General features: G+C 35.3%; 1 protein-coding gene across 2 annotated transcripts in view; it reads right to left on the bottom strand.

The window, feature by feature from the left end:
* Nucleotides 1-14,469, bottom strand: part of mys (position-specific antigen beta subunit myospheroid) — a 42,062-nt gene that overhangs the window by 2,671 nt on the left and 24,922 nt on the right. The window contains exons 4-7 of one of the 2 annotated variants that reach the window (XM_073976970.1): nucleotides 11,231-11,315; nucleotides 2,535-2,705; nucleotides 2,206-2,469; nucleotides 1,382-2,133 (exon numbers count right to left, since the gene is read on the bottom strand). In XM_073976970.1, the coding sequence (XP_073833071.1) occupies nucleotides 1,382-2,133; nucleotides 2,206-2,469; nucleotides 2,535-2,705; nucleotides 11,231-11,315 (1,272 nt within the window). Of the gene's footprint in view, nucleotides 1-1,381; nucleotides 2,134-2,205; nucleotides 2,470-2,534; nucleotides 2,706-10,106; nucleotides 10,192-11,230; nucleotides 11,316-14,469 lie in introns of both variants that reach the window. The other variant, XM_073976971.1, reaches the window with a different exon arrangement.

Genomic DNA, 14,469 nt, shown 5'->3' with positions numbered 1-14,469 from the left:
AATTTGGCAGACTTATTTCTAGACCAAATTCCGTCACATATTTCAAATTTCATTGAGATCGGACATATATAACGTTTTACGTGCACCAAATACCAAAAATCGGCCGAAAATATATATGGGAGCTATATCCAAATCTGAACCGATTTCGATAAAATTTGGCACACTTATTTCTAGACCAAATTCCGTCACACATTCCATATTTCATTGAGATCGGACATATATAACGTGTTTCGTGAACCAAATACCAAAAATCGGCCAAAAATATATATGGGAGCTATATCCAAATCTGAACCCATTTTGATATAATTTGGCACACTTATTTCTAGACCAAATTCCGTCACATATTTAAAATTTCATTGAGATCGGACATATATAACGTCTTTCGTGCACCAAATACCGAAAACCGGCCGAAAATGTATATGGGAGCTATATCCAAATCTGAACCGATTTTGATATAATTTGGCACAATTATTTCTAGACCAAATTCCGTCACACATTGCAAATTTCATCAAAATTGGACAGATACAGCGTGTTTGGTGCATCAAATATTTCAAATCGGCTGAAAATATATATGGGAGCTATATCCAAATCTGAAGCGATTTCGATATAATTTGGAACATTTATCTATAGACCTAATTCCATCACACAATCCAAATTTCATCAAAATTGGACAGATACAGCGTGTTTGGTGCATGAAATACCTCAAATCGGCCGAAAATATATATGGGAGCTATATTCAAATCTGAACCTATTTTCACCAAAAGCAATAGCGTTCTTCATTAGGCGAAAAAAATGATCTTCCCCAATTTTCAGCCAAATCGAACAATAAATACGACCTGTACGTTGCGAACGGACGGACGGACATGCATAAATCGACTCAGAAAGTGATTCTATGCATATCCCTAGAAGGAACTATGGGTCTATCTTTTTTTCTTAGGCATGTTACATACAAATGCACTAACACATAATACCCTTACCACAGGGTGGTGTAGGGTATAATGAAATATTAAATGCAGAAACAAACATTTCATGGGAAGAAGGGAAGATTTTATTTAGCGGAAAAATGAAGAGCAACGCTCTCCTCCAAATCAATCCCCGGCAACACATATTTCTACTGCGTCTTAATACTCGGAAAAGGGTGTTTCACAACATGAAATCCCCATTTCGTACTCGTAAAACAGACACTAACAATTCGTTCATGATTATTGGGCCATTATTTAACAACATCACGGGCGTGAATGCAATGACATTCAAATTCCAAAGCCAAAAATAATTGTGTATATTTTGTACACCTCTCTGGATGTTTTTGCGTCCGTGAGCCTGTTAAAATCGTGTGAATGTTGTATATCTATAATATATACATTTTTGATCATCTACTTACTCGCATTTACCGCACACACATTCACCACGTCCCGAACAGATTTCACCGCCACCGGGTGGATAACAGCTTTCATTGGATGTCTTACAATTGCAGCCGCTGCCAGACCATCCTGGTTTGCACACACATTGACCACACTCACAGGTACCATGGTCAGGACCCGAACACAATTGTTGTTCATGACGTTCACACGAGAAGTTATCACATTCACAGAAGCGTCCCGAAATAACCTCTTCGGGGTTGGCACGTTTTTCACAATCACACACACCACACAAACATGTACCACGACCACTACAATCGACAGCCGAAGTGTTATCAGCACGACAACCGTAATCATTGATTTTCTCCGGGTGTATTTCATTGTTGGAACATTCACACGAGTGACCAAAGTGCATATCATCACAATCACAAATACCACACATCAGCTTGCCGTGGTTATTACATTGTGGCGAATTCAATTCATAACCAGCCGATCCGGGACGTTCACAATCGCAAGAGCATAACATTTCCAAATCAACAACCAAACTTTCATTGATACCCACAGGGTAAATTTGAATAGTTTGTTTCCATTCAGCGGGATCAGCGGGACAAGAAGTTACAACAATTTTGGCATTGAAGGTAACAATGTCGCCAACTTTCAAGCCATCACATTTAGAGGTGGCCAATTCGGTATCACCATTCAAACAGGTCGAGTGATAGGTAATCTTAACATGGCTAGTGGCATTGTCTTTCATTTCAATGGAAGAAGAGATTTTCTGTAAGAAACGGACAAAAAACGAATATGTAATGAGAAACAAATTTCGAAAAAAATTCTAAGCAAAACTTACACTATATTCCTCTCTAACCAAATCGACAACGTTGGAAGAATCATTGGATAGGACAGCACTGGAAGACCCCTCAATGTGTTGGGATAATTTTTGATATACCGAATGTTGATTTTGGGTAACAGCAAAAATGATGTTAATGGAATTTTGTTTGACCTTGTGATTGATTTGGGAAATACTGGGATAATCTTGAATAACCGAATGGGTATAGAGACCAGCAGAGTTCAAGTGACATTCGCCATCGTTGGGTGTAATAACGCCACCAAGCTAAATCAATAAAAAAAAACATAATTTAAAAATTAAATACCAAAAATTTAAATCCAAAATCTTACCTTGCCATCACCAGCATAATGGAAGCCAGCATCTGTTGAGAACACCAACAAACGACGAGCCTGTTCACGCCATCCAATTTGTTGACGACAAGCAATGGCCTGCATAATGGCATCAAAACCACCCTCGGGAGCATCCAAATTACCAGAAACAGCAGCTTTCTTTACTTCAGTCTATTGGGGGGTAAGCATAGGGTGATTTATTAAGAGAAAAAAATTGTTATCATTTTGGAATTTATGAAAAGGGCGTAATTAGAGAGTTTTAAAATAACTTTGTGGGTACACTCTTGTTTTCAAAACCAAATTTGTTATTTTTGTGTGAAATTTTGAACAAAAAAACCTTAATTTGTATGCAGGTTAAAAAAATAATGTATTAAATTTTGAAAAATGTTGTTTTGTAGCGAAATGAACTGAAAATCCTCAATGCAATACAAGATCTAGGTTAGGTTTTACAGGTTTCAATTGTTGTTGTTGTAGCGACGTAAATATGTTCGTCCATGTACCGTGATCAGATATCTGGTTCGTCTGTGCCCAGATTCAAAAACTCTGCCTTTTTGGACTTGTTGTGTCCATAAAGAATCAGGAGATCGGTTAGTGGCTTTAGTAGGGCTGTTACAACATATACAATGTATCGTGAGGTCTAATCCCACATACATGCAGGGTTGGGTATCGTGATGACAATTCGGGTCCAATACTAATTGAGGCCGCGCACCGTCCGGATCTTAATTGTGTAAAAGCACTCGTAATTGTTGTTGTTGTAACAGCATAGATGTTTGTAAATTCCTTCTTCTGCTTAACCTGGCTCTGGGTCTATCTCTACTTCTACGAATTATTTGAGTAGGTTTGGCAGGGCAGTTGAAAAGGTACAGTATGGTGTTCGGCCTGTGCCACATTCTGGGCAGATATTTTGCACGTTATCATCAATCATTGATCTATGGGAATTTAGACGGCTGAACCATCCCGAGCGTAGTTGGCATTCTGACAGGTTTATATATTTTTCCATCGCGTTGCACTTATTTCTGCGGACCACACTGGCACTGCATAGCTTACCGCAGAACGACCTATACCGTTATATGTGGTCAACAATGTTTCTTTATCTGCACCCCAAGTGCTACCGGCTAGGTACTAGAGGACCTTGCACTCCCCCATACGACACACATCTCAGCTTATCGCAGATACATAGCTACGAACACGCTGTCGTATGTAACCCTTACAATCTTGAGGTAGTTTGTGGTCGAAATTCTGCTAAAATCGACCATGACACTGAGTTGAATAGTGCTCACCTCAGCAGTCCATGCGGTGAACAGAGTGGTCGTAGATTTAGTGGCGGATAATTGCATATTCCTCGCGTGTAGTTCTGCCTTTTACAAATGACGTGAAGAAATGTAACTGACGCCAGGATCGTACAATCATCCGCATACGTTACGATCTAGATGCCGTCTGGAGGAGGTGTAATACAAGAGAGGCAGAGGTACAACATTTGCGGAAATATAACCCCACGCTTTAAAATTCACTGTTTTACTTTACGGGGCTTAGATTTCTTGTTCCTAAACTCCCCATACGACACACATATGATTGATTATCCAACGTTTCAAACATGGCCAGAGGGTTATCTGCTCAACGTGCTTCACAGTATCAAATGCTCTTTATAAGTCGATCGCCACCAACAATGTCCTATCGCACGGCTTGCTCTGATTGAGTCCCTGAATGCGTGTAGTGCTGTGTTGCTTACGGAACCCATGCTGATGATCGACAACTGCATAGCTATTTCTGACACTGGGGAGGACGACTAAAGCCTCAAGGGTCTTTGCTACGGACGATAAAAGCGAAATCGGCCTGTTCGATTCATATTTGCTGGCATACTTTTGCATGACTTCAGTAGCGGAACCATGCTGACTTCAAGAACGATGACTTCGGGTGACTTGCGACAGGTTGAGAACTTTGGTGTGATACTAGACTCTCGCCTCATGGTTCAGCATTACCATCAGGGCCCAACGCTTTCTATTCTATTTTGAATTGCGGCGGTTCATCGTCGACAAGTAGAGATCTAATTCGACTTAGTACACTTCTCCTAGCTCTGTCTCTGTGGGGGTGCTCCACTGTTGGTTAAAATAACTTGCGCATCTCTTCGGATCAGTCAGTGTAACATCGCCAAACGTGGCTGAAGTCCTATCATCCCTCTTCGAGAGTGACTTAAACGTTGCCCACAATTCACTTAAGCTGAAAACACATCCAACGTTTGGGTAAAGTTTTGTGTCGTTTTGGCCGTTTTTACACTGTTCGGCATGATGCCGAAAAAATCAAATTCATTTGAAATATATGCCGGCGAACATATCAGCGCTGGCTTTGGTGTCGGCGTCGCCCTGTTGTTGTTGTTGTTTTTTTTCTCAACACCCAACACAAAACTTTACTCAAACGTTGGATGTGTTTTCAGCTTTATTCGGACCCCAATGTTGCAACTCTTCAGATGATTTAGCCACTTGTTCCGCTTATGCTCACATACCAACGTGTTAACTTCCAGTGTCAGCTCTGTGGTCACTGGGCACGACGAAGCTCATCACGCCGTCGACTCTGCTGTGCAATTCGGGTCTTCAACCAGCAGGTATATGGCGTGCGGCTGTAGCAGTGATGATGTCTCGGAACGTACGTTCCGCTACCCGAAAGTCAGAAGAATTGGTAGATCTCGGAAACGGTGATTAGTGAGCTCTCGAAAACTCTGCGAATTAGCTTCCCATGAATGATGAGAGTGCGTCGTTCAAAGGTGATGAAATCGGGCGGTCTGCTAATGGATATAATTATGGAGAGATGGTCTAATCCCAGAGAAACGACGGGTTGCCATTGAAGTTATTTGTCAGACCAGATGTTACGATGGTTATGCCTGGCGAACTGTGACACTCTCCGCTATTTTTGGTAGGGGCGTCCTCTCTGATCGTGCAAAATGTAGAGCTATCAATCTGATCAGCCATCATTATACGCCTTTGGTCATTTCCCAGTACCGAATGCCACACCTCATGATGAGCATTAAAGTTCCCCAAGACCATTCGGTTATGACCTACCAAAAGCTGGCTAAAGTTAGGCTTCAAAGCTGCAATACAGATATTTATCAGCGGGATGTATACGTTCAGTAACTCTACCTCTACCCCAAGACCATTCGGTTATGACCTACCAAAAGCGGGCTAATGTTAGGCTTCAAAGCTGCAATACCGCTATTTATCAGCGGGATGTATACGTTCAGCAACTCTACCTTCCATGTATGGGTCATTAGGGTCAGGCTCCAACTATATATATCTGTACTGGGTAGTCTGGTGTATAAGGAAGCAAGTCCTGTTTCTCCGCTTCTGAACCTACATACGTTCCGCACAACGTTGTAACCATGGCAACGTTGCAAGGTACGGGTGACGGTGAGCTTTTGTTTCCTGCAACACGGTGAGCATGATGTTTTTCCGACTCATAAAGTTTACTATTTCGCTGGCTTTGTGGCGGAGACTGTTGCATTTGAATTGCAAAAATGAACAAGAAGATCTGGTGTGAGATGATGCGTTTCTGTTGGGGAAACTGCATGGCTTTGTGGCGGAGACCGTTGCATTTGAATTGCAAAAATGAACAAGAAGATCTGGTGTGAGATGATGCGTTTCTGTTGGGGAAACTGCATGGGTGTCTCGTATACCGAGGACGACGACAATGAAGAAGTTGAAGACACGCTGGGAGATATTCTGGTACAGCAACGCAACTCCTACGGAGTAGTTTTGGAGGCGACCAAAGCCAGAACAGCCACGGAAGTGCATCCATTCCCTACAACCAATACAACATCTCACCTATGTACACAGGTGGCGGATACGGATATGGAATACGTAACACATGCATGGCCTGGGGTTCTTTTCTATATCGGCGCGGACAAAACTCGGAGCAGGCAAACACAATTGTTGAAGTGACGACCCCTGAATGAAGTTTCCTCTGCATAGAACGGATCATCTCTGAAATGTTTGTTGACATAGTTGAATAGTATTTGGAACCATTGAGGCTAGATCTGTGCCAAATAAACTATATGGAACTATCCAGTTCCAATGGCCCACAGCATTTGTAAGAACAAACTGCGTATACGTAATTGCACACCTTAATTTTATTACGTTACTCATACGTTTTGGAACTAGTGCGTTGAACTAGGAACTTGATTACCCAACTGTAATTAAGGAATATGCTTGTTCAGATAAATTCAAGACCTAGTCCTTAGAGTCTTTCTTTTGGGGAGTTTGGCGTAAAAGTTTTGTTAGACAACATTCCACTATTCAGCAACAGCTGAGTTTTTTGGCTACGTTAAAGTTTTATGTAGGGAGGCCTCCCCATTTTTCATTTGGAGGTATTCGTGGACATATTTTTTAATGTAAGCGTTTTTTGTTGGTAGCAGCATTGTCTTCTTCTTGCGTTTACTTTTGTTTGTCTTGCCGTTTACTTCTTTACCCTTATCAGAAAGGGGAAATCAACATAATTGCATTTTCCCCAAGGGCACTATGTGATATCTTTTTGTAAGGGAACCATTCATCATTGGGTGGTTATCAATATTTCAGTAGTGTTTTTAATGTGTATTGCCCTATCAAAAACTTTTGAGGAATTCTGAGGTATAAAAATGAAGCTTATCAGACACATTGACCGGCGATTTGATAAATACATGATTGGAATACAAACATACCCGTACATATAGAAGAGGTATGTGATACACTCGTTTCAATTTTGTATTGCAAAGGGGATTTTAATAATAATAAATAAATATAAAATGTTGAATTAGAATCTTTAGTAAAGCCAAAAACAATAATTATTAATTGCTAAATAAAAACAACGTGACAAGAGTGTACCCTTAAATAACACGGGTGCTATGAGAATTTTGAAAAATACTCTTACTCAGTAGCTTCGGTATTTAGAAGATAAACAATTGACTAATAAACATCAAAAAATTTTAATTTATTATTCAAAAGGTTTTAGTTAATTTCGAAAGTTCAAAACTTTACTTTTTAGTGAATGTTTTTAGTCATACCCTCATTTTCTGATGAAAATTACACTGTGCAACAAAATTCAATTTTTTTCAAAATGATGGAAAAACCGATTGCATTATGAAAGTAAGGCTAAAAATATGAGACACGTATATCGGCGTTTTTAAAGTTTACGTCGGAAAGTAAACAAAATAGGAGGGGCAAGTTCCGCCCATTTTTAAATTTTTCGAAATATTCGAGTTTAGATATCTTGGAATCCTTGCATTTCAGGTATTAGTGTCTTTGGCAACTTACTAAGGAGGGTGTGGGAAATATTTTTGTTAAAAATTTTAACCCCCTTGCGGTTCAACAAAGGGGTCTTTTTGTCCTTTTTTCTAAAATCTTTCAAAAACTCAATAAAAATGTGATCGTATCAAATCCGAATATTCTACAAAACTGTTCGCCATAAAATTTTACTATAGGTCTCAGAATACACCAAATCTGTAACTCTTTTCTAATCGCTAGGAATCTCTAAAAATGAAAAACACGTTTTAGGGTTAAAGTCGGACTTCATCTGAGTTTATTCAAAATTGTCCCACAAAACATAATTTTAGAGAGATGATGTCAGAGACCATAGGTCACCAAAGAAATGAAATGTCTATTTACATTCTATAGCATTAAAATATCAGTATCAATTTTGCTGAAAAAACATGAAAATATTTCCCAATTTTTTTGGTGAAAATTTTTTCCTTCTTTTTTCTAGTTGATACATGGAAGTAATATAAAACTTGGTTATAGGTGAAAAGTGTCAAAGGATGAAAAATTCTACACAAAATTTCACTATGAGTTTCGAAATAAACCATAAATCTATGTACACTATTTCCTTAAAAAAAAAAATTACATGCCACCAAAGTAGGAGTGAGTCCCATCATTGTGTATGACACCTATATTTTCACTGGACCATAGCCGTAGACCTCTAATGCAATATAAGTAACCAATGGCTTATCCTAACTATGGAATTTAAGTTGAAAGTATTAAAAATACGCAAATTTGGCAGGTCCGATCTGGGTTTCTTTATATTTTTCAAATATATATTTACCAAAAATGTTTTTAAAGCTGTTTAAATTGAACGCACAACATCTTCTGTATGAATTTATAACGAAAAACCATCAATAAGATATTTATATTTTTCAATCACAACGACAATCTGTATGAAAATTGGAAAATATGACCCTAAAACCTATATATCAAAAACAAGTGCTGCTAAGAATGTTATATGTTATGGTTACAGATTTCTTTTATTCAGAGACTCATAATGAAATTTCATTTGGAACATTTTTCTCTTTAACAATATTCCCAAAAAGTAAAGGATGTTGCTAGATTTTGATTATGTAAAATTAACAGTCCAAAATTAAAACATATAATTTCATCCTAATATATATAAATTTGTAATCTATTTTTTTAAGGAAATAGTGTACATAGATTTATGGTTTATTTTGAAACCCTTAGTGAAATTTTGTGTAGAATGTTTCATCCTTTGACACTTTTCACCTATAAACAAGTTTTATATTACTTCCATGTATCAACCAGAAAAAAGAAGGAAAAATTTTTCATCAAAAAAATTGGGAAATATTTTCATGTTTTTTTTTCAGCAAAATTGATACTGATATTTTAATGTTATAGAATGTAAGTAGACATTTCATTTCTTGGGTGACCTATGGTGAAATTTGACGAAGAATATTTTTGTCTCTGACATCATCTCTCTAAAATTATGTTTTGTGGGACAATTTTGAATAAACTCAGATGAAGTCCGACTTTAACCCTAAAACGTGTTTTTCATTTTTAGAGATTCCTGGCGTTTGGAGAAGAGTTACAGATTTGGTGTATTCTGAGACCTATAGTAAAATTTTATGGTGAACAATTTTGTAGAAAATTCGGATTTGATACGATCACATTTTTAATGAGTTTTTGAAAGACTTTCGAAAAAAAGGACAAAAAGACCCCTTTTGTTGAACCACATGAGGGTTAAAATTTTTAACAAAAATATTTCCCACACCCTCCTTAGTAAAGTCGCCAAAGACACTATATACCTGAAATGCAAGGATTCCAAGATATCTAAACTCGAATATTTCGAAAAATTTAAAAATGGGCGGAAATTGTCCCGCCTTTTTTGGTTACTTTCCGTCGTAAACTTTAAAAACGCCGATACACGTGTCTCATATTTTTAGCTCTACTTTCATAATCTACTCATTTTTTTATTGTCGCACAGTGTTTTTCAATCATAACCTCACTTTCTGAGTACGAGTATTTCTTGTCTTTAGCACCGTGTTATTATGACAAAAATATTAAGGAAACAATGACTAGAGTGTGTGTTAGAGGAAAAAACAACGTGCAAAATAGTCATAAAACAAGATCATGCAAGTAAATAAACAGCCAATAACCAAGTCAATTAAACAGAAAATAAAAAAAGAAGTATTAAAACAAAGACATTAAAAGCATTTTCTCTAAATGGGCATGCACAAATATAAAAATAAAATAAAATACATCCAAACCAAAATTTTGAAAATTGTTTTGAAACAAACTAACTACGACAACAATTCAAAAAACTTACTGAGAACCGATAGGTGTCCCTGCTAAGTGGCATGGCATTTTTATAACCATAGGGTGCAGCACAGCCTGGACATGGTTCTATCATGCTAATATTTTTTATGTTTTTATCAATGGTTTATACGTTTATATTTTATATATGGATATAATATATAAATTGATGCATATGCAGAGAGTAGAGTAACACACAAAATACGTATATGTGTAGAGTTTTTTTATAATGGAAAGAAAAGAGAGAAAGAGTACAATAATAAATAACAAATGATTTATGACAAACACAAAATATTCAATTATTTCAAAATTAAATAAATGAAAAAATAGGAAAGAAGAAACGAATAAATAAAACTAACCTAGAAGGTATAACATACATGTTGAGATATGGCCAGATTAGGTTTGAATATTTCGTTGATTTTAATTTGAGAGATCATAATTTTACTCCATTAACTCAATTGATGACTTGGCATGGACATTGCAACAATATTTAAAAGCGCATAAATTTTGAAAATCATTCCATGAATTACCCTAAGGTTACAATGTCTTGCAAATATTTGACCAATCTGACCATTACTTTTATAACAACAAAAACAACTTTTTTTACAAATTTGTGTTTGTGCCAAAGTTGTGATATGTCAATAATGATAAATAGAGCAAGACCAAAATATATAAAATTAAAATAATTTGTATCTAAATGTTAAGTATATGTATGCAAGTTTATGACTCAACATTTATGCATATACGTTTATATAAAACTACATTGAAAGACAGACCTTAACAAATAAAAAATTATGACAATTTCAAATCGTTATCTTACCCTTACTTTAAAACACATTCGTACACATATATGAGGAATAATTAAGCAAACAAATATGACAAACAGCAACACGTTCTGACATGCATTCAAGCAAAAACATATAATTTAAGCATACAACAATAATTGTAATAAAACATAATAATAAAAAAATAGCTTTAAACGTTAGTAAACAAAAGCACAACAAATAATTTACAACAAAAAATTAATGTTAACAAGAGTAGTAGAATGTAAGTAGGTAGATGTAGGACATTTATGTATGTATGTAGAGTATATATAAATGTTTAAAGAAATAAAAGTTGTTGTTTTTGGATTCTTACAGTGAATTTGGGGGTATCTGTACTCAAAGGCATATGGTTACGATAGCCATAAGGAGCTTCACATTGATCACAGGGATGTTGGAGTCTGTTGTTGTTTTTTTTTTTAATTTTTAATTGGTGATGGTGGTTTGGTGTGCAACAAAATTATTGGTGATGATATTGTTATGTGGCATTTGGAGGTAGTAGGGGGTTTTCAATTTTTTAGTAGAAAAATATTTTTTACATATTTTTTGTAGTTGTTGTTGTTCAGTTGATTTGATGTTAGTGGTAATTTTTTTTAATTTGTTCATGTTAAAAATAAAAGAGAAACAAGTTTTGATTAGAATTAGAAAAATATAACAAGAAAAACAAGGGATTTTGTAAAGAATTATAAATAAAATATAATTATATGCAAAATATTACAAATTATATAAAAAGACGAATTATAATTAATATTATAATTTTATCAATATTTAAAAAGTGTTTGTTGTCTTGTTTTCAAGTTCCACAGAAGGTTGTTTAAATAAAAGGAATTATTACATTAAATTAACTTAATTAATGAATTAAAAATAATAATTTAATTAATTAATTAAAAAATTAAATTAATTAATTTAATTAATTATTAATAAAAATTTTAAATTACTATTTTGTATCCAATTTTTAGGCTTGTATCCAATCCAATTGTTAGAATTTCAAATTTAATTTATGAATTTTTATAGATGTCTGAGTCGACAGAAGGTGGTTTTAAATTTAAATAATGGGAATTAATTAATGAAATATGTAATTTAAATTTCAATTTCACTGTGTGTAATTTTTTGAGTCATGTTTTATTAACCATATTCTGACTTCTGACACAGTTTGATAGAACATCAAAAATGAGAAGACACGTGTCTCGCCGTTTTTCCCTATCTCATCAACGTTCGCGGTTATAGGCCTCCAAAGTTTTAGTCAGGACTATATCTTCCAAACCGTTAGGAAATTTGAATTTATCTCGGAGGCAAAGTTGTAGCTCTTATCTTAAAGAACAAAAATTATGAACACATATAACCCATCAAACTTCATCTGCAAGGTCAAAATCGCCATGGTAAAATTTCTTTTAAAATGTTTCTCAAGTTTTGTTATACAACTATCAAACCGATCAAATTTGAAGCAAACAACCAACAACAAAAATTTACCTCAGATCTCAATAAACATCTTTCTAGAATATTCGAACCCTGAAGGAACAGGTCTTAATGTCAAAATAGCAAAGCAATTGCGATTTTTATCCTATTTTCTCGGAACCTGCTCCATAGATATTAAACCGTTGAAAATTCAAGAAAACAATCAACCACAATAGTATAGCAAAGGTTTCAATAAACAACTTTCTGGAATATGCGAAATGTCTATGAACGGTTCTTAATGGTAAAAATAGCAAAAATCTTTTGAAAATATCCAATTTTTATAATATTCTCCGACTCTGGTCCAAAGATACGCAACCGCCCAAGAATTAAGGAGACAGTCAACTACAAAAATTTACCTTAGATTTCAACAAGCAAGTTTCTAGGGATAAAAATCGCAATTGTTTTGCTATTTTGACCATTAAGATCCGTTTCTACAGAGTTCGTATATTCTAGAAAGATGTTTATAAAGATCTGCGGTACATTTTTGTGGCTGGTTGTTTGCTTCAAATTTAATCGGTTTGAAAGCTGTAAAACAAAACTTGAGAAAAAATTTTAAAAGAAATTTGACCATGGCGGTTTTGACCTTTGACCTTTATTCAAAATTTTTGTTCTTTAAGACAAGAGGTTCAACTTTGCCTCCGAGATAAATTCAAATTTCCTAACGGTTTGGAAGATATAGTCCTGACTAAATGACGCTTTCTACATCAAAGCCTCAAACCTTTGGAGGCCATAACCGAGAAAGTTAATGGGATAGGGAAAAACGGCGAAACACGTGTCTTTTCATTTTTGGTGTTGTATCACACTGCGGTGTCAGAATATGGTTAATAATTTTCGTGTTGCACAGTGTTTTGTATCCAATTTTTAGGTCTGTATCCAATCAAATTTTTAGAAATTAAAATTTAAAATTTAGTTTTTTTTTACTTTTTCCTACTAAAATTTATTTAAATTTATGAAATTTACAATGTAGTAGTGTTGGCGATGATGGCTATGGATGGAATGTTTATGAAAAAATGTTTGTGAATTTTAATTTAACCAAACATAAGCTGCACTTTTGTTAATCAATAATTTAGAAACTAATTGCCAAACAAAACATTATAAATGACGAACGTTGATGCGCATAATTTGTTGAGAGTTTAAGCCAAAATTTATTAGGTGTTCATGGAATAAATTTGGAAATTTTTATTTAACCAAATACAAGCTGCATTTTTGTTATTCAAAATTTTTAAAATTTTAGAATAAAAAAATACTTAAAATATAAATAAAATAAAAGACTTAAAATATAAAAATCACTGTCAATACAATTAGATAATGGAGAGCTTAAGCAAAAACTATTCGTGTTTCCTTTCTATCCAAAAAAATTAAATACCTTGCCAAATAAACAATATAGAGGGATTCAAAAACAAAAAGTTAACATTAAAAGTTAGAGTTAAGACTATCTATCTCCTTTTTTACTTAATTTTTTTCATTATCTGAAGCCTTCGAATCAAAAAACACAACCCAGAACTAAAGATAACTTGACATAAATAAACACAATACATACTTCTGACGTCTATAGGGGGTTTTTGAGTTTTTGGGTCAATTTCTCAGGGAGCATAGATTTGCCCCTGCAACAAATTGTACAGTCGTAATTATGAACGCTTACACAACATGTTGCCAAAAAATTAAAAACTATCTAGACTAGTCCCTAAACTTCACTCATTCTAAATTTTGTGTGCGAGGTACCCGGAAGAGTAGTCCGATGTAGTCAGTATTCGGACATAATCCAAGTCCGTAAGAAATAATAAGATGCACAACATTTGGACCAAATCGGGAGAACCCGTGGTACTACACAGTTTAGTTGGTGCGGTAGGCTTTTTACCTTGACACAATCCTGGACTGTAAATTGCGATGGAACAGGAATGCTAAGGAGCGGGCGAAGAGAGGATTGATTGCACGTTATTCATGCAAGAATTCTATTGGGAAAAGTTGGGGTCTAAACCCAGCGATTATACACTGGTTGTAAAACACCGTGGTTAGACCCATCTTATCCTATGGTTCTCTTGTTTGGTGGCACTCACTGCGCCAAAAATCGACATCCAGCAAACTAGACAAGGTGCAAAG

This window comes from Musca autumnalis, unplaced genomic scaffold, assembly GCF_047663935.1.
Source record: "Musca autumnalis isolate F117 unplaced genomic scaffold, ASM4766393v1 scaffold_3, whole genome shotgun sequence".
Lineage (NCBI taxonomy): Eukaryota > Metazoa > Arthropoda > Insecta > Diptera > Muscidae > Musca > Musca autumnalis.
Note: the sequence above shows the minus strand (reverse complement) of the source record. Positions and strands in the feature narration are given on the sequence as shown.